Source organism: Lathyrus oleraceus, chromosome 7, assembly GCF_024323335.1.
Source record: "Lathyrus oleraceus cultivar Zhongwan6 chromosome 7, CAAS_Psat_ZW6_1.0, whole genome shotgun sequence".
Classification (NCBI taxonomy): Eukaryota; Viridiplantae; Streptophyta; class Magnoliopsida; order Fabales; family Fabaceae; genus Lathyrus; species Lathyrus oleraceus.
The window spans coordinates 61,994,994-62,013,200 of record NC_066585.1 but is presented as its reverse complement, the minus strand read 5'-3'; the positions used below and the strand labels follow the sequence as shown (position 1 = coordinate 62,013,200).

Sequence of the window (18,207 nt, the reverse complement as noted above, 5' to 3'; positions counted from 1 at the left end):
ATACCAAACCGAAGCCCCACAAGTGAAACATAATCGGGAAATCTGCAAGGATACTATTTCTCCTTCAACAACGAATTCAAGAAGATGATGAGCAATAGCCGACTCCAGTGACGCACATAAGTCGACGAATCCTAACTTCCCCAAACATTAACCATAGCAACGAATCCTAAGGTCAAAGTCGACGACATCGAAGAACTCAAGCGAGTCTTCACCTGCTTCGACACCCACCGCGACGGCAAGATCTCCGTCACAGAGTCAGTCAACTCTCTCTACGTCCTAACCGCTCCCGATTTCTACGCCGTTCTCGAGGCCCTCACCGAAAGCTACGACGGATTTTGCCCGTTTGAGAGAAGGTATTTGGGTCATAAACCTGTGCGCCCTTGGTTGTAACAAGAGTTTTAAGGCTGTTGAAGCTGTTAAGGACGATGGGTCTGAGGAGAAAGAAGAGGAACTAGGCATTGAGATTCATTTTCTCTTTCTGAAAAAGGAACCGTCTGAGGGAGCGAGGTTGGCCTATTCTCCCTTCTTTCACTGTATTGCCATGTGTCAGCATCCTATTTGGTCAGTTTTAGATTTGAAGTTTTCTTTACTTACCAAATAATAAGAGGGGATGCAGCGCCCCTTTTCATCATCCTTCTATCATTTATTATTTCATTTATTTTATTTTAAGACTATTACTGTCATTATTTATTATTTTTACTTTCTATTAATTAGGTTTAAGTTGTGGATCCAAGCTTTAGGCCCATGATGTTTTTACACCCCCATTGTTAATATGCATCCTTCTATATTTTTATTTGTTTTTATTTCCCGTTACTATGTATATAATTATTTAGTTAGTTGATTATAGTTTAAATAATTACTTGATTTCTAAATATTAAGTGGATTGTCTGATTAATTGTTGTACTGATCTTATTGCGTGGCGATCTCAAAGTTAAAGTTTAATTCAACTTTCAGAAGATTTTGAACGCATAAATATTTTTGCTCGACTTCTTATCGAGTGATTCATGCATGGATCCACTCTAAGGGAGTTTAGAGCTAAATTTAGTTTGCTATCGATCTCGGTTGGCTTTCAGTCCCATGGCTTACTCTTGGGCCTTCTTACAATGAACTTAACTTTCAATAATTTCCACCTCGGTACTTTAATTGTTTTAATTTAATAATCAAATCATTTTCTAAATAAAACGTGAAGAAAAAGGTTACCTGGATGGAATGTCCAGTCGTAATCCCGAATATTAGGCTCAAGCTGTAAGAGCTTGTAAGTCATAAATATTCGTCTTCTCGCCAAAATATCCGTAAATATCCCAAATCACCTCCTAAATAAAACGTGAAGAAAAAGGTTACCTGGATGGAATGTCCAGTCGTAATCCCGAATATTAGGCTCAAGCTGTAAGAGCTTGCAAGCCATAAATATTCGTCTTCTCTTTAATACTCCAATATTCAAAATCATTTTCTAAATAAAAGTTGGAAGAAAAAGATTACCTGGATGTAATATCCAGTCGTAATCCCGAATATTAGGCTCAAGCTGTAAGGGCTTGCAAGCCATAAATATTTGTCTTCTCTCCAAAACACCTGTAAATATCTCAAACCATCTTCTCAATAAAGTTGGAAGAAAAAGATTACCTGGAGGGAATATCCAGTTGTAATCCCGAATATTAGGCTCAAGCTGTAAGAGCTTGCAAGCCATAAATATTCGTCTTCCCTCCAAAACATTCATAAATATTCGAATCATTTTCTTAGCAATATTGGAAAGAAACAGACTGCCTGGGTGGAATATCCAGACGTAGTCCCGAGTATTAGACCCAAGCTGTAAGAGCTTGTAAGTCATAAGTACTCGTCTTTCAAAATTCCAAAAATACTTAATTCCTATCTTAAACTCTTTCAATAAAGATGGAAATGGAACATGGTGTATACCATGCACTCCTGAGGCTAGGATTCGAGATGTATATCTCGCTCATCCAAGTTCTCGCCATCACTCAAAACACATCCAACCAATCAAACTCTTTCCTCGCCGCCGTGCGACTAATCAAAAATCCTTTTTTCATAAATGAAAGATATATTGTCTTAAGAGATACAAAACAATGTTTCGGCCACGATTGTTGAGTAGAGATAAATGACGCTTTTCCGAATGTAGATTTATAAATCCGTTCGATGTGTGGTATGCGTTCACTCCTCATCTGTTTTGGGTAAAACGATGTTTTTGTCGATTAGTACAATATAGCTTTCGCTAAAATCGACCAACAAACAAACATTTTTCTACCCAGAACTACGTAAGCCTTGATTTCTCTTTTGAGATACGTAGGAGCAGGATTTATAAATCTTGTCAGGCCCACTAATAAAAAACTTAGGTTTAGTCCTTCGTCAAAAATCCAAAAACATTTTCCTCTCTTCTATTCTTTCTTTCCCACCTAATAATTCGAAAAGCCTAACACTTCAAACTAACATTAATGCACACAACTGACCTAATGGTTCCCGTTGAGTACAACGGACGTGAGGGGTGCTAATACCTTCCCCTTGCGTAATCGACTCCCGAACCCTGATATTGGTTGCGATGACCATATCTTATCCTTTCTTTTAGGGGTTTTATCGATATTTTCCCTTTCCCATTTTTGGGAATAAATAAAGTTCGGTGGCGACTCTGTTCAGTCCATCATTGCGAGCGTGCGATCGCGCTTCGCTTTGAAGTCGTATCCCCATTTTTCGAGGTGCGACAGATGGCGACTCTGCTGGGGAAAAACTAATCCCTAAGTGAGTCAAGCCTAGTTAGGTCGTTTGTGTGCCTTTGTTTGTTTACCTATGTGGCTTTTCTTTATTGTTTTTACTATCTCTATTGTCATATTGATATGAATCTGTTGTATTGGTTCGATTATGGTTTGGTACTTGGATACTCTGATTGCAAACCATGTGGGAAAGACTTTTCACCCGAGTCTTGAGTAAAAACATAAGATAGGACGAGGTTGAGTAGTGCGGGTCCGCGAGATGTATTTCTCGTTGGGTCGGTACGAGAACCTCACTTAGAGTAGATTCTTGAGAGAATGTTGTCGCTCGGCAAGTAAGTTGCCGTAAGCTTCGATGTTTTCTTTAGGATCCATGACTCTGAGAACCATTTGTAGAACCTTAGTTCTTTGCCCCACTAGGAAAGATGGTTGCGTAGTGTGGGTCTGCGAGATGTATTTCTCGTTAGATCAATGCGAGAACCTCACTTAGAGTAGATTCTTTAGATGGAGTTGATGCCCGGCAAGTAAGTTGCCGCAGGTAGCAAACAGTCTAATGGATCCATGACTCTAGGAACTTTTTCAAAAAACCTTAGACCATACCTGATGAGAACCTATTCTTGGAAAACAATCAGATTCGTCAGTACCTCAGACTTTTGAACCCGTGTATGAAAAAAACAAATGTGCATGGCTTGCATTGCATTCATTCGCATTCCATTGCATTTGCATCGCATCATAATGCATGTCATTTTCCAGACAAAATACCAAAAAAAACTCATCCATCTTTTGTCCGTGAAGTAAAGTGATTCTCAACACGCGTTTAGAACAAAGAACCATGTCTCAGGAGATGATGGACGAGCTAAGAAATAGCCAAGAAGCACTGAAGGAGGAACTTAATCTTTTGAAGAGCCAAATGAGATGGGTCTTGGAAACCCTGCAAGTCTTGTTGAGAAAAACGGGTAACCCAATATACACTACTGCAACAAAGGGAGCTGCTATCTCACATTCATCTGATGTTACCCCAAGTCAAGGGAAATTCTATATGGCAACTCCTCGTCTATCGGCCTATGACCTTCCCTCAAGACGTCATCATCAACATCCTCTGGCTATTCCTCCTCAAAATCACCGAAGTTAGGTTCAGAACAAAAATCAGAATCAGAACAAGAGGAACAAAAATCACAATGACCCAATTCCGGTGCCATATAGCAAGCTCTACCCACAACTAATCCAGAATGCTTTGGTGACCCCTCGAGCTCTCACACCTGTGTCACCATACCTGCCATGGTACAATTCAAATGCAACATGTGAATTCCATAAAGGAGCATTGGGACATGACTTGGATTCTTGCCTAGCGCTGAAAGCCTTGGTGCGAGGGTTGATTACCAAAAAGAGCTTAATCTTTGAAGAAGATCATCCGAAGGTCAAGTGCGAATATCATACTGGGACAATGGGGCACTCCATCGAGGAATGCAAGAGTTTCAAGCTCAAGCTGCAAGGATTGATTGACATAGGGTCACTAACACTCAAGGAGGAAGGCTCAGGTACATATACCTTAATTTCTGAGCCAGGTAATGAGAAAGGGAAAGGACCCTTGAGACCCCTCAAGGTTTTGTACCACAAGGAAGATGTCAGGGATGTGGCTAATGAGCTATCATTATTTCCTGGTAAGAGCATTGAGATACCACCTTGGATTTCCAATGTCACGACCCATACCAATGAAGGAAAAGGAGAAGTGAGTAGTGGATCCAAGAGGGTTGCATTCAACGATGAGATTGAAGGAAAAGAATTTGAAGATCATCCTGCCAATGTCAAAAAACTTGTTGATCCCAACCTTCAAGTGGCTGAAAATGAGCAGTTAGCAATGCCCAAAGTGTTGTACCAGCAACCACCACCTTCTGGTCTTCATTGCCAACAATCCTGGTTTGCTCCTCATCCAAATCAACAAGCCCAAGGCCCGAGATATCAAAAGCAGCATAAGCTTCAAAATAACTTGGAAAGAAGAAATGATCCTCGACATCCAGTCTTCATGACATATAGCCAACTCCTACAACCTCTGATTCAAAACTCGTTGGTGGTTCCCAAGTCTCTTAAGCCGGTTCCACAACCTTACCCACCCGGGTATAACCCAAATGAGAAATGTGGATATCATGCCGGATCAGAAGGGCACTCAACTGAAGACTGTGACGCTTTCAAAGCCAAAGTACAGCAGCTGATTGACAACAGGTACATAGCCTTTCAAGAAGGAAGCTTGGTGGTAAATGTTAACCCATCGACCGGATAAGTGCGAAGATCTCAAGGGGTGTCCCCCTAAGTTAATGGATCAAGATTGAAGAAGTCATTCCCTAAAGCTGGCAATCATTTGGCTGTTTCAACATTTCTTTTGTAGTTTCCTTGCATGTTGACTGTCAATTGCTTTTAAGCATTGTTGTTTTCTTTGAATTGGTAAGATTAACGAAATGTTTATGCATCTTTTGAATTGATCCATTCGTATTCACTCGTTTCTCATTTATGTTAAAAACAAAAATACTCCTCTCATTCACTTTTGTTTATCAAACCGTTGTGCTAACAAAGATTGGAGGGAGGATGATGAAAACGAAACACCTGAAATTGTTGTGGTATGCTTTTGAGTAAAACCTTGTCGATGATGTAAGGCATTGTTTCAAATCCCCAAACACTGAAGAAATAAGGAGTTAATCCCTAGTCAACCACTTTGAGCCTAGAAGTTGGTGTTTATTTCGGATCTAAAACCCTTAATCTTAACCTGGGGCAGGGTAGTTATGTTCAGATAGTTTGATCATGCATTCGATCTTTCAAAAAAAATCGTCCATATGAACGCCCTCCAATTAGGTTCAACCACATGTTATCCTTCGCGCACATGTTGAAGTGTCGAAGAAGTTAAGAAAAGCTAAAATTAGTGTTGGTTGATCCTTATCCACCAATAATGTGGCAGTCAATACCTTTAAAAAAAAAAAGCCCGCTAAGTCAAAAACCACAAAATGACTTAGGCAAAAGTTAGGGCATCCCGATGGACCGAAAGCTTCAAAAAAACGGTCCAGGCAAAATTAGGGATAAAGAAAATCAATCAAAAGAGGTCATTAAATCCTTAACAAAAACAAAAATAAGGTGACTGCCATTTCAAGGAAATTCGTCTTGAACCCTCATCACACCTTCGAACCCTCTTGGAAGTCGAATACGTGTATCGAATTAACTGAACGTAGGAACTGGAGATCATCAAGAAGAAGGGGTGGGTAAAAACAAATTTTGAGCCTTATATCCTTTTGTTTCAAGAAACCGCGAACCAGACCACGTTACAACCCTTAAAAGACCTAATTGAGGCAGGGTTTATTTTGAAAGCATACTATAACAAGTTTGTGTTAACTTGACTCCAAACGATTTTTGTTAATCATTTGATGGCACCAACTTGCATACTGTGAATGACTTGATCACCATTGTGTTCTTATCAACGACTCGTTCACTGTATTTCACCCATTCATATCAATAAATTTTGATTTCAAATTTTGCATAAGCATTGAATTAAAATTACCATTTTTGAATGAACAATCTTATTTGCGAGTCAACACTTAGCATCAAAGAAATTCAATACACAGTCGAGGAACTTGATGGAGTGAAAGAAGTCTATTCAGGGGCAAATCACTTTGAGCATCAGTTAATTCGAGCTAATCACCATAAGGGTCATCTAGCCAAGAGTAATCTGCTTCAAGACTCAGACCGGGGCAAGCCATCTCAGAGCTCAGTAAGTCCAATCACTCCAAGTTTCAGTTAGCCAAGAGCAATTTGCTTCAAGACTTAGTCCGGGGCAAGCCACCTCAGAGCTCAATGAGTCCAGCTATCCAAAGGACAATCAATCAAGAGTCTACCCTTCCAGCATTTGGTTAGTCAAGTTCGGACCATTGCAAGTTTCAAGCACTTGGGGCAAGCCCTCTCAAGGTAGTCTCATGGAAAGTTGTTTCCAAACCCACTTTCAAGGTGAACATTTCCAAAGACCCAACAAACTGGGGCAAGATGAGCCACAGAGGGGCAGAACCTCTTTCTTCGTGCTTTCGAACTGCTCAAACAAATTCTGTCATACGTCAACAACTATTGAGTTTAAGACGAGTGCCCGAAAATTATGCTAGCACGATTCATTAATCCTCCAAAAGGATCCCATTGGCTAAGGTGTGGCCATCAAGCTTGATAGAATGCTCCTTTGACAACATCTATCATAAAGTATTTGGTTGAGTTCTCGGTGTTGAGGAATCATGAGCTTCCATAAAAAGCCTTTACAAACTCCCAGTCTGCCCAGTGTCAGCATTCTCATAACCATGATCATTCATATATCATGCATAGAAGGAATTTCAAATCATGCATAGCCGAAATGTACTTCGTGCTCATTTTGCATTGATCCAGGTCTTGTTGTCGATCCTATGATCCTTTGACCTTTGATTCCAGTTTGTATTTGGTGCCCTTAAATCAACATCCGGTTTTCGCAGTCATTTTCAAGTCCAATTGTTGTTGGCAAAATCCGTTAAAAGCTGGTTGTAGTCCATTGCTTACAGTCAGAGTTCAATTGTTGTTATTCCGGTGTCAGGTCATACATGAACCTGTACTGAAGATTTTTTTCTCTATTTGTTCAATATTATTCAGGTCATGTATGAACCTGTTGTTGAACCTTTTATTCCGGGGTCAGGTCATACTTGAACTTGCTCTGAAGAGTTTTTCCAATTTTTGTTCAATACCATTCAGGTCATATGTGAACCTGTTGTTGAACCTTTTTATTCCGGGGTCCGGTCATACTTGAACCTGCTCTGAAGATTCTTTGTTCAATCCTATTCAGGTCATGTATGAACCTGTTGTTGAACCTTTTTATTCCGGGGTCCGGTCATACTTGAACCTGCTCTGAAGATTCTTTGTTCAATCCTATTCAGGTCATGTATGAACCTGTTGTTGAACCTTTTTATTCCGGGGTCCGGTCATACTTGAACCTGCTCTGAGGATTCTTTGTTCAATCCTATTCAGGTCATGTATGAACCTGTTGTTGAACCTTTTTATTCCGGGGTCCGGTCATACTTGAACCTGCTCTGAAGATTCTTTGTTCAATCCTATTCAGGTCATATGTGAACCTGTTGTTGAACCTTTTTATTCCGGTGTCAGGTCATACTTGAACCTGCTCTGAAGTTTTTTTGTTCAATACTATTCAGGTCATGTATGAACCTGTTGTTGAGCTTTTATTCCGGGGTCCGGTCATACTTGAACCTGCTCTGAAGTTTTTCCTTCTGTTCAATACTATTCAGGTCATGTTTGAACCTGTTGTTGAACCTTTTTATTCCGGTGTCAGGTCATACATGAACCTGTACTGAAGATTTTTTCTCTATTTGTTCAATACCATTCAGGTCATGTATGAACCTGTTGTTGAACCTTTTATTCCGGGGTCAGGTCATACTTGAACTTGCTCTGAAGAGTTTTTCCAATTTTTGTTCAATACCATTCAGGTCATCTATGAACTTGTTGTTGAACCCTTATTCCGGTGTCAGGTCATACTTGAACCTGCTCTGAAGAGTTTTTCCAACTTTTGTTCAATACCATTCAGGTCATGTATGAACCTGTTGTTGAACCCTTATTCCGGGGTCAGGTCGTACTTGAACCTGCTCTGAAGATTTTTCTCTGTTTGTTCAATACCATTCAGGTCATGTATGAACTTGTTGTTGAACCCTTATTCCGGTGTCAGGTCATACTTGAACCTGCTCTGAAGATTTTTCTCTGTTTGTTCAATACCATTCAGGTCATGTATGAACCTGTTGTTGAACCCTTATTCCGGTGTCAGGTCATACATGAACCTGTTCTGAAGAGTTTTTCTTCTTGATATTCCCCAGCGTTGTCAGGTCATATATGAACCTGTTGTAGCATCTTTTTCTTTATTCGGTTGTATTCTAAGTGTCATCTATCAAATCTCACTTTGAATACTCCCTGGTGTGTGTCTGATTCTCCAGCTGGACTGTTTCCCCAGCAAGTTGTTTCTTACCATTTGTCTGTCTCCCTGTGGGTCATCAGCTTTCCCCACAGTTTGGTCTGTCTAAGTAGCATCTCCTGTTAAGGGTCCACCATATCCCTAGCAGATAAAAAAAATCACAAAAAAAACATCATGCATCCATGTCATATCATATCACATCATATCATATCATGTTATGTCATGGGGATTCAGGATCAAAATCTGGGTCTTCTCAGTATTTAATCATCTCCCACTATGATCATATGAAGAGTGTCCTGCTTCATATTCTCTAGTTGAAGATACTTAAATAGGGGCAACTGTCATACCCCGATTTTGACCCTGAATTTTTTATTTTTATTTGGCACTTGGCCTGAAATTCATTTGCACACATTCATTCCCAAATCCATATTTTTGTTACACATTGGTCATTGTCTATGCCTTTTGATCATGGTGCTTTTGATTATAGAATGGATTTTAATCATTGGACTTTTTAATTTTTCAATTTGATTTTAATTTCAAATTAAGTTTAATTCCAAATTTCAATTTAATTTTAATTGTTATTATTACTAATGATTCAAACTCTAATTGATTTTAATTTTCAAATAAATGTTAGAGCTGATATCAAAGTAATTTTAATGAATTATAGATTAATTTGATTTTAAGTTGGTTTTTTTGCTGATTTGTTATTATTATTTAAATTGATATTTAGATTAGTCTTGGATCATTCCTAAAAATCCATATCCATTTTTTTATAATCAAACCAATAACTCAACTGGGTTACTGTGGTTAGTACATTGCGAGTTTGTGCTTACACTTCCAATTTGGAAGAATGCATGAAGATTCATGAATTGGCAGTGAAATATGGTTTTGAAATAAGAATGACTCTCTCTGCAACTTTGATCGACATGTACATGAAGCGCTTTTCACCTGAAAGGCAGTTTATCTTTTCTATAGAATGCCCAAGAAGGATGTAATTGTTGGGGCTATATTATTTAGTGGCTATGCTGACATCGGAATGGTGCACGACTCAAGATCTGGTGGATTCCCCAACAAGCTGTCCGTTTTTATTGCTTTTGTAATTAAAAATGGGTTCAGAAATAACCAATTCATTGGAGCATCACTTATTGAGTTGTACGCAAAATGCAGTAGCATAGAAGATGTTAACAAGGTTTTCAAAGGAATGGCATATAGAGACGCTGTTACTTGGAACTCAACAATTACAGCTACCAAAAATTAAGGATTATAATAGGCATCTAATTACAAACAACCGTAAACTACAAATTTGAGGCATTAAAGCTAATCACCGGCATTTTAAACTTTACAGTGCTGCTTGTTGTAATCACGTATCCCAGGTTTTGTTCCGGTACCTAATCTCGGTAACTCGTTCCCAGTGAGACAGTAGTGAGCGAATGCTAAACCTCCATTTGTTATTTCTGAAAGGATTTGGTCAAGATCGGAATATTCCATAAATCTTAGTTACAGCTTCTCAAGGAAGTTTACATCTTTGTTCGGGAGTGAGAGGATAAGGCTCACATTCTAACGATTCTTTAAAGTCTTCAGATGCCCTGTAAATCAAACAATGGGGAAATGAGTTGAAGGACTCATTTGAAGGATGATCAACACACTACAAATTCTCCCATAGCATGCAGTAAAAAACGAGCAACTTTAATCTCGGAGAGCTTTACCTACAGATTCAACAGAAATAGAGTTCAAAGTTCAGTACACAACGATACAAGGTTTTCAGCGTTGAAGGAAAAGGAATTGAATTAGGGACCTCTCAAGTGGAGTTCAAGGCTACTGAGAAGTTTTTTGGAAAAAACAAGTATTGAAGCATATTAATTTTGAAGACTATATAAGTTCTAAAGTTTCCAGCCTGAAGGTTTGTGCCATCAAAAAAATCACATGGCATACCAAAATCCTCTTTATTGAAATTGCTCGCCAATGTTATGCAGTCTTTACAAAGACATGAATTTGAACATACACATAGTGAGTGGGTGAACATAGTAAAACCTGATCTTCATCCAGCTGTTTCAGCACAATTGCGTGAAGAGTTTGAGGTGTCTGAATTAGAGATTGGAAATTCTAAATCTGTTAGAAGCGAGTTGCGTGTTGTTGTAAGCTCATTTTTGAAGGACCATTGCTTATTGAAGCTTTGCATGTTTACATGAAAGAGCGGCGCCTCATACTTCGTGGTTCCTTTAATCACGATGATGTTGACAGTGCCAATAATTCACCTGTCAGTCAAAAAAATGTACAATTTCAACAAAAGACGAGTCACCCAAATATCAATATCATAACAAAATCACTCTCTCTCGAATTACAGAACAAGTGTCGTGAGGGGTCAGTGGATGGGGTGCCGCTAATTTCTCACTTCATTCCACAAGTGATGCACAAGAATCCTACTCAAATGCAGTACTTCCAAGACCTGCAACCACAAACATATCGCAGAACCATATCAAGGCGAATGAGACTTACAAGCTGAGCCGAAACCATGCTGAACCAAAGTTAGAATCTACCTGCATTCAAGCTACCATCTCAGCAAGCAGCAAATGTCTGTCAACCCTGTTAGCCAAGGACCCGAGCAAAACAATTTATGGCCAGATCAGAATTGCAGATGGACATACTACACACAAGCTACTTAAACCGAGTTCAAATCCAATTCCACAACTCTTTGCATATCATGCCAATTTGAATAAACTCATGACAGGAAAGAAAACTCAGCCAAATGATATCCACCTAAAATTCACTGCAGTAAAAGCAAGGTAATTAGCAAGGCTGTAGAAAATTCAGAAAAATGCCCGAAATGGAATTGAGATAAAGTAGAGTAAGAAAGTGCGTAGATAGTATTACCGTTTCCAGATTGTAGTATCAAATGAGTTAGACCAAAGTCTGAGCACCTTAAAGCAACACAGAAGATACCCCTTTGGATCTCTTTGGGACAACTAAAAACCCTAACATAGTGAGTATAAGAGAGGAGGGGGCGGATACAGTGAGGGCGGCGATGATTTGGAGAGAAGAAAAAAAAACCACATTTTTTTGGTTTATTACAACAGTTTCAAAAAAAACATGAGGAGCCATTGCCATCTACCTAACACTGCGCCGGCAACAACCATTAACATACCCTGTTCACCACTACCATGAACGGAGCCTCCACGAAGCAACCAACCAACCTCCCATCGGAATACAAATCCGCTTCATCCATCTCATTCACGCATCAACACACAAACCACCCTTTTTTCTTCTTCTGTGAAATCCATATGCCTGCAACTTGTTCACCAACCGAACTCCCTCCAAACACAAGCCAAACACATTGCACAATAACTTGTACCACTCTTCCAACTCACAACCATACACCGTCAGTGAAACTATCAACTTATTGGCAACCAAATCAAACAACCTTCGGCTACCTCTAACACCAAACGCATACTCATCCCTCACTTTGATCTTAACAAACACTGGCGAATCATTCAACAACTCTGGAAACGACAACATCAACAACATCAGTTCGTTGTTCATCGTCGTGATGCATTCCAGCAACAACATACGGGTACGTCTGATGTTTCTACGGAGTCGAGAACTGAAAAGAGAGATCCCGTAAGCTTCGTGTTGACTGAGTATAAAGTTTCTAAGACGGACGGATTGGCAGATGTTTCAACTCAAACAGAAGAAAATATTAGCAGATCCAGAGCTCGGAAAACTTGCACAAGAGGTGTATCAACTGATGACGGGTCGTTAGAATCCGAATGCCATGAAATATACCAAACCGAAGCCCCACAAGTGAAACATAATCGGGAAATCTGCAAGGATACTATTTCTCCTTCAACAACGAATTCAAGAAGATGATGAGCAATAGCCGACTCCAGTGACGCACATAAGTCGACGAATCCTAACTTCCCCAAACATTAACCATAGCAACGAATCCTAAGGTCAAAGTCGACGACATCGAAGAACTCAAGCGAGTCTTCACCTGCTTCGACACCCACCGCGACGGCAAGATCTCCGTCACAGAGTCAGTCAACTCTCTCTACGTCCTAACCGCTCCCGATTTCTACGCCGTTCTCGAGGCCCTCACCGAAAGCTACGACGGATTTTGCCCGTTTGAGAGAAGGTATTTGGGTCATAAACCTGTGCGCCCTTGGTTGTAACAAGAGTTTTAAGGCTGTTGAAGCTGTTAAGGACGATGGGTCTGAGGAGAAAGAAGAGGAACTAGGCATTGAGATTCATTTTCTCTTTCTGAAAAAGGAACCGTCTGAGGGAGCGAGGTTGGCCTATTCTCCCTTCTTTCACTGTATTGCCATGTGTCAGCATCCTATTTGGTCAGTTTTAGATTTGAAGTTTTCTTTACTTACCAAATAATAAGAGGGGATGCAGCGCCCCTTTTCATCATCCTTCTATCATTTATTATTTCATTTATTTTATTTTAAGACTATTACTGTCATTATTTATTATTTTTACTTTCTATTAATTAGGTTTAAGTTGTGGATCCAAGCTTTAGGCCCATGATGTTTTTACACCCCCATTGTTAATATGCATCCTTCTATATTTTTATTTGTTTTTATTTCCCGTTACTATGTATATAATTATTTAGTTAGTTGATTATAGTTTAAATAATTACTTGATTTCTAAATATTAAGTGGATTGTCTGATTAATTGTTGTACTGATCTTATTGCGTGGCGATCTCAAAGTTAAAGTTTAATTCAACTTTCAGAAGATTTTGAACGCATAAATATTTTTGCTCGACTTCTTATCGAGTGATTCATGCATGGATCCACTCTAAGAGAGTTTAGAGCTAAATTTAGTTTGCTATCGATCTCGGTTGGCTTTCAGTCCCATGGCTTACTCTTGGGCCTTCTTACAATGAACTTAACTTTCAATAATTTCCACCTCGGTACTTTAATTGTTTTAATTTAATAATCAAATCATTTTCTAAATAAAACGTGAAGAAAAAGGTTACCTGGATGGAATGTCCAGTCGTAATCCCGAATATTAGGCTCAAGCTGTAAGAGCTTGTAAGTCATAAATATTCGTCTTCTCGCCAAAATATCCGTAAATATCCCAAATCACCTTCTAAATAAAACGTGAAGAAAAAGGTTACCTGGATGGAATGTCCAGTCGTAATCCCGAATATTAGGCTCAAGCTGTAAGAGCTTGCAAGCCATAAATATTCGTCTTCTCTTTAATACTCCAATATTCAAAATCATTTTCTAAATAAAAGTTGGAAGAAAAAGATTACATGGATGTAATATCCAGTCGTAATCCCGAATATTAGGCTCAAGCTGTAAGGGCTTGCAAGCCATAAATATTTGTCTTCTCTCCAAAACACCTGTAAATATCTCAAACCATCTTCTCAATAAAGTTGGAAGAAAAAGATTACCTGGAGGGAATATCCAGTTGTAATCCCGAATATTAGGCTCAAGCTGTAAGAGCTTGCAAGCCATAAATATTCGTCTTCCCTCCAAAACATTCATAAATATTCGAATCATTTTCTTAGCAATATTGGAAAGAAACAGACTGCCTGGGTGGAATATCCAGACGTAGTCCCGAGTATTAGACCCAAGCTGTAAGAGCTTGTAAGTCATAAGTACTCGTCTTTCAAAATTCCAAAAATACTTAATTCCTATCTTAAACTCTTTCAATAAAGATGGAAATGGAACATGGTGTATACCATGCACTCCTGAGGCTAGGATTCGAGATGTATATCTCGCTCATCCAAGTTCTCGCCATCACTCAAAACACATCCAACCAATCAAACTCTTTCCTCGCCGCCGTGCGACTAATCAAAAATCCTTTTTTCATAAATGAAAGATATATTGTCTTAAGAGATACAAAACAATGTTTCGGCCACGATTGTTGAGTAGAGATAAATGACGCTTTTCCGAATGTAGATTTATAAATCCGTTCGATGTGTGGTATGCGTTCACTCCTCATCTGTTTTGGGTAAAACGATGTTTTTGTCGATTAGTACAATATAGCTTTCGCTAAAATCGACCAACAAACAAACATTTTTCTACCCAGAACTACGTAAGCCTTGATTTCTCTTTTGAGATACGTAGGAGCAGGATTTATAAATCTTGTCAGGCCCACTAATAAAAAACTTAGGTTTAGTCCTTCGTCAAAAATCCAAAAACATTTTCCTCTCTTCTATTCTTTCTTTCCCACCTAATAATTCGAAAAGCCTAACACTTCAAACTAACATTAATGCACACAACTGACCTAATGGTTCCCGTTGAGTACAACGGACGTGAGGGGTGCTAATACCTTCCCCTTGCGTAATCGACTCCCGAACCCTGATATTGGTTGCGATGACCATATCTTATCCTTTCTTTTAGGGGTTTTATCGATATTTTCCCTTTCCCATTTTTGGGAATAAATAAAGTTCGGTGGCGACTCTGTTCAGTCCATCATTGCGAGCGTGCGATCGCGCTTCGCTTTGAAGTCGTATCCCCATTTTTCGAGGTGCGACAAAGAGGAAGATGCCAAAGCTAACACACATGTGGTCATAGTGTTGACCGTACTAAAGGTTGGTTCAGTGTTGCTGAGTCAATGGATCACAATGAAGGCAGGTCGAGGGGAGACTATCGAGTGGAACTAGATAGAGGTTGGTGCGACTGCAGAAAGTTCCAAGCCTTTCGTATGCCCTGCTCCCGTGACATGTTCAAAGGTTCGCCAGGATCCTTTCAACTTACTATCCGTTGTTTACAAAGTTATAAACATATGCAATGTTTACAAAATTATCTTTTTAGTGGTAGCAAAAGAGGATTATTGAACTGCATATCAAGGGGACATACTCTGACACAATGAAATAATGAGAAGAAAGAAAAAGGACCGCCCAAACATCACCCGTATTCAAACCAAAATGGATAAGATGAACATAATTGTGAGATTATGTAATTCATGTCGTCAGCCCAGGCACAATCGTACAAACTGTCTTAGTGTTCGCCAAGCACAACAACATAATTTTAAATGCAACCCTTTTGCTTTATATTAAAAACAACATTCATTTCATAAATATCATAAGATTCAGTTACAATAACTTGAAAACAATAATACACAATAATTTAAACAAAAATTAAACAACACAAACAACTATAACAATTAAACAACATCACAAACAAATACAACAACTAAACAACATAACTATGCGATTACAATCATCAAAACAATTTTGTGAAAATCATACATCATCATGTAAGCATCTCTGTCAATTTTAACATTCACCCAGAAACGAACTTCTCCATTTTGGTTGAACGTGATATCAAGTCTTTGAATTGTTTAATTGATATGCATTTACAATGACAATGTAAAATAATTTTACACGATTATCGAATAAGAATTCATCAATCTATCATATCATATCTTTAACTTAAAATGTCCAGTCTAATACGGTAGAATATACGATGATTATTATAACATTATAAAATTATTTTACATTTCATCTGAAATTTTAAACTAAATTAAAAGATATCTAATGTAATTAAAGTAAAAAAATAAAATAAAAAAATAGCGTGATAAAATTACCGGCAGTGACCAAAGATTGAAAACAAGATTGCCTTACACTTGGCCGACGTGTACAGTTACACGTTGCGTATGTTTGTTCTCTCCGTCTTCTTTTTCCATCATCTTTTTTAAACCACACTTTTTTTCTGCTTTAAAAAATAAATCAAACTAATAATAATAAAATATAAACAAAGAAACGTATTAAGAAAAGCTTCTCCATTAAAGAAGAGAGAATCGATTCATCTCTTCAAGTTTCTGATCCTCTTTCACTTTCAGGTTAGTTATTCTTTCATCACTTTCCATCACTATGTTTACTAATTTCTTTGCATTTTTCAGTTTTATTATTATTATTCTTTTTTTTACAATTTAAACTAATTATTTTGGTTATTCGATTGATGAGTTTGCTTCTTTTTTTTTTTTTGTTATTGAAGGGGATTTATTTGACGATAAAGTTGCGATTTTGTGGTAAAACTCTGTTTGTCGTTGTCGTTTTGCTTCCGAGATGGTGTCGTTTTCAAGAATATAGTTTCTGGACAGGAATCGCGGTTCAAATTTGGTGTTGGGATTTTCGTTTAATAGGTTTCTTCTTAGTGAAATTGGTTTTTCCTTTTGTGGAATTCACTGTGACCCTTGAAGGGTCTTTTGTATTGTAATCAAAATTTGATTTTTGATTCAATTTGGTTAGGGTTTGAGGTTTATTTGTTGTTAAGATGGTTGATTCAATTGCTGCAACTTCAATCCTTGGCTACCGTCCGGTTTGCGGTGGAAATTTGATTAGGGTTGTTTCTGGAAAGAGGAAATCTTTCAACACTTGCAGGTTTCCACCAGCTGAGTTTCTTGGTGGAAAAGTTGTTGTTTCACTGCCTTTGATTAAATCTAAGCAAGATGGGTTCTTGATGTCTTCGTCGATCAAGGCTCTTGCGGTGGAGCTTACGAGAGAAGCATATGCTTATAGGGAGGACAGATTGCCGAAGAAAGGGAATAGTAAGATTGATGGTGGTTTTGATCGGAGACCTGATTTGTGGCCACCGGAGAATCGAGCTGATAAGCCTTCGCTGAGAAACCCTTTGCTTCGACAAGAGAGAATGGGATGTGGTTGGTTGGGGGCTATATTTGAGTGGGAGGGGGTTCTTATTGAAGACAACCCTGATTTAGAGAAGCAAGCTTGGCTTGCGCTTGCGCAAGAGGAGGGGAAACCGTCTCCTATGGCTTTTGTGATCAAGAGAATTGAGGGTATGAAGAGTGAGCAGGCAATTTCCGAAGTGCTGTGTTGGTCTAGAGATCGGACTGAGCTGAGAAGAATGGCGAATAGAAAGGAAGAAATCTACCAAGCTTTACAAGGTGGGATATATAGTTTCATGCCTGGGTCGAAAGAGTTTGTCGGTGTTTTGATGCATTATAAGATACCGATGGCTTTGGTTTCTACACGGCCTAGAAAAGTTATCGAGTCTGCTATGGGGGAAATTGGTATTGTAGGAAACTTCAATGTTATTGTTGCAGCCGAGGATGTTCACAGGGGAAAGCCTGATCCAGAAATGTTTGCGTATGCAGCCCAGCTTTTGAACTTCATACCTGAAAGATGCATTGTGTTTGGAAACTCAAATCTAACAGTGGAGGCTGCACATGATGCACAGATGAAGTGTGTTGCTGTTGCTAGCAAGCATCCCGTGTATGAGCTTAGGGCTGCAGACTTGGTTGTGAGGCGCCTGGATGAGCTTTCAGTGGTTGATTTGAAGAAATTGGCAGACATTGAAACATCTGAATTCGGGAGTCCACAGCCTCAGATGGAGTTGGAAGAAGATGATGAGACATCATCCGGCGACGACAGTTTCTGGTAAATCCTATAAATGTACAGTCAATTGAACTTCATCTGATTCTTGATGATATTAGTTACAGATTAGTTACATGTGTATATGGTAACACAAAATAGAATAATGAAAAAAATTGTCAAAAGTGGTCTGTATTGAACAATGATGTTACTACTTACTACTAGTGTATATTTTGTTCATACA

At 38.8% G+C, this 18,207-nt stretch overlaps 1 protein-coding gene across 2 annotated transcripts; it reads left to right on the top strand.

Moving 5' to 3' along the window:
- The first annotated feature begins 16,271 nt into the window (after positions 1-16,271).
- On the top strand, positions 16,272-18,207 carry LOC127105572 (5-amino-6-(5-phospho-D-ribitylamino)uracil phosphatase, chloroplastic). Of its 2 annotated transcripts, XM_051042765.1 has the most exons (3): positions 16,304-16,471; positions 16,627-16,774; positions 16,881-18,207. In XM_051042765.1, exon 3 carries the CDS (start codon positions 16,906-16,908, stop codon positions 18,031-18,033), a length of 1,128 nt encoding a protein of 375 aa, XP_050898722.1. In that variant the 5' UTR covers positions 16,304-16,471; positions 16,627-16,774; positions 16,881-16,905; the 3' UTR covers positions 18,034-18,207. The 2 variants fall into 2 exon arrangements, with proteins under 2 accessions (XP_050898721.1, XP_050898722.1); XM_051042764.1 differs by having other exon boundaries at positions 16,272-16,471; positions 16,627-18,207.

Bases quoted from the DNA above. Each gene is read 5' to 3' on its own strand.
- LOC127105572 (XM_051042764.1), top strand. From the start codon at position 16,906: ATGGTTGATTCAATTGCTGCAACTTCAATCCTTGGCTACCGTCCGGTT.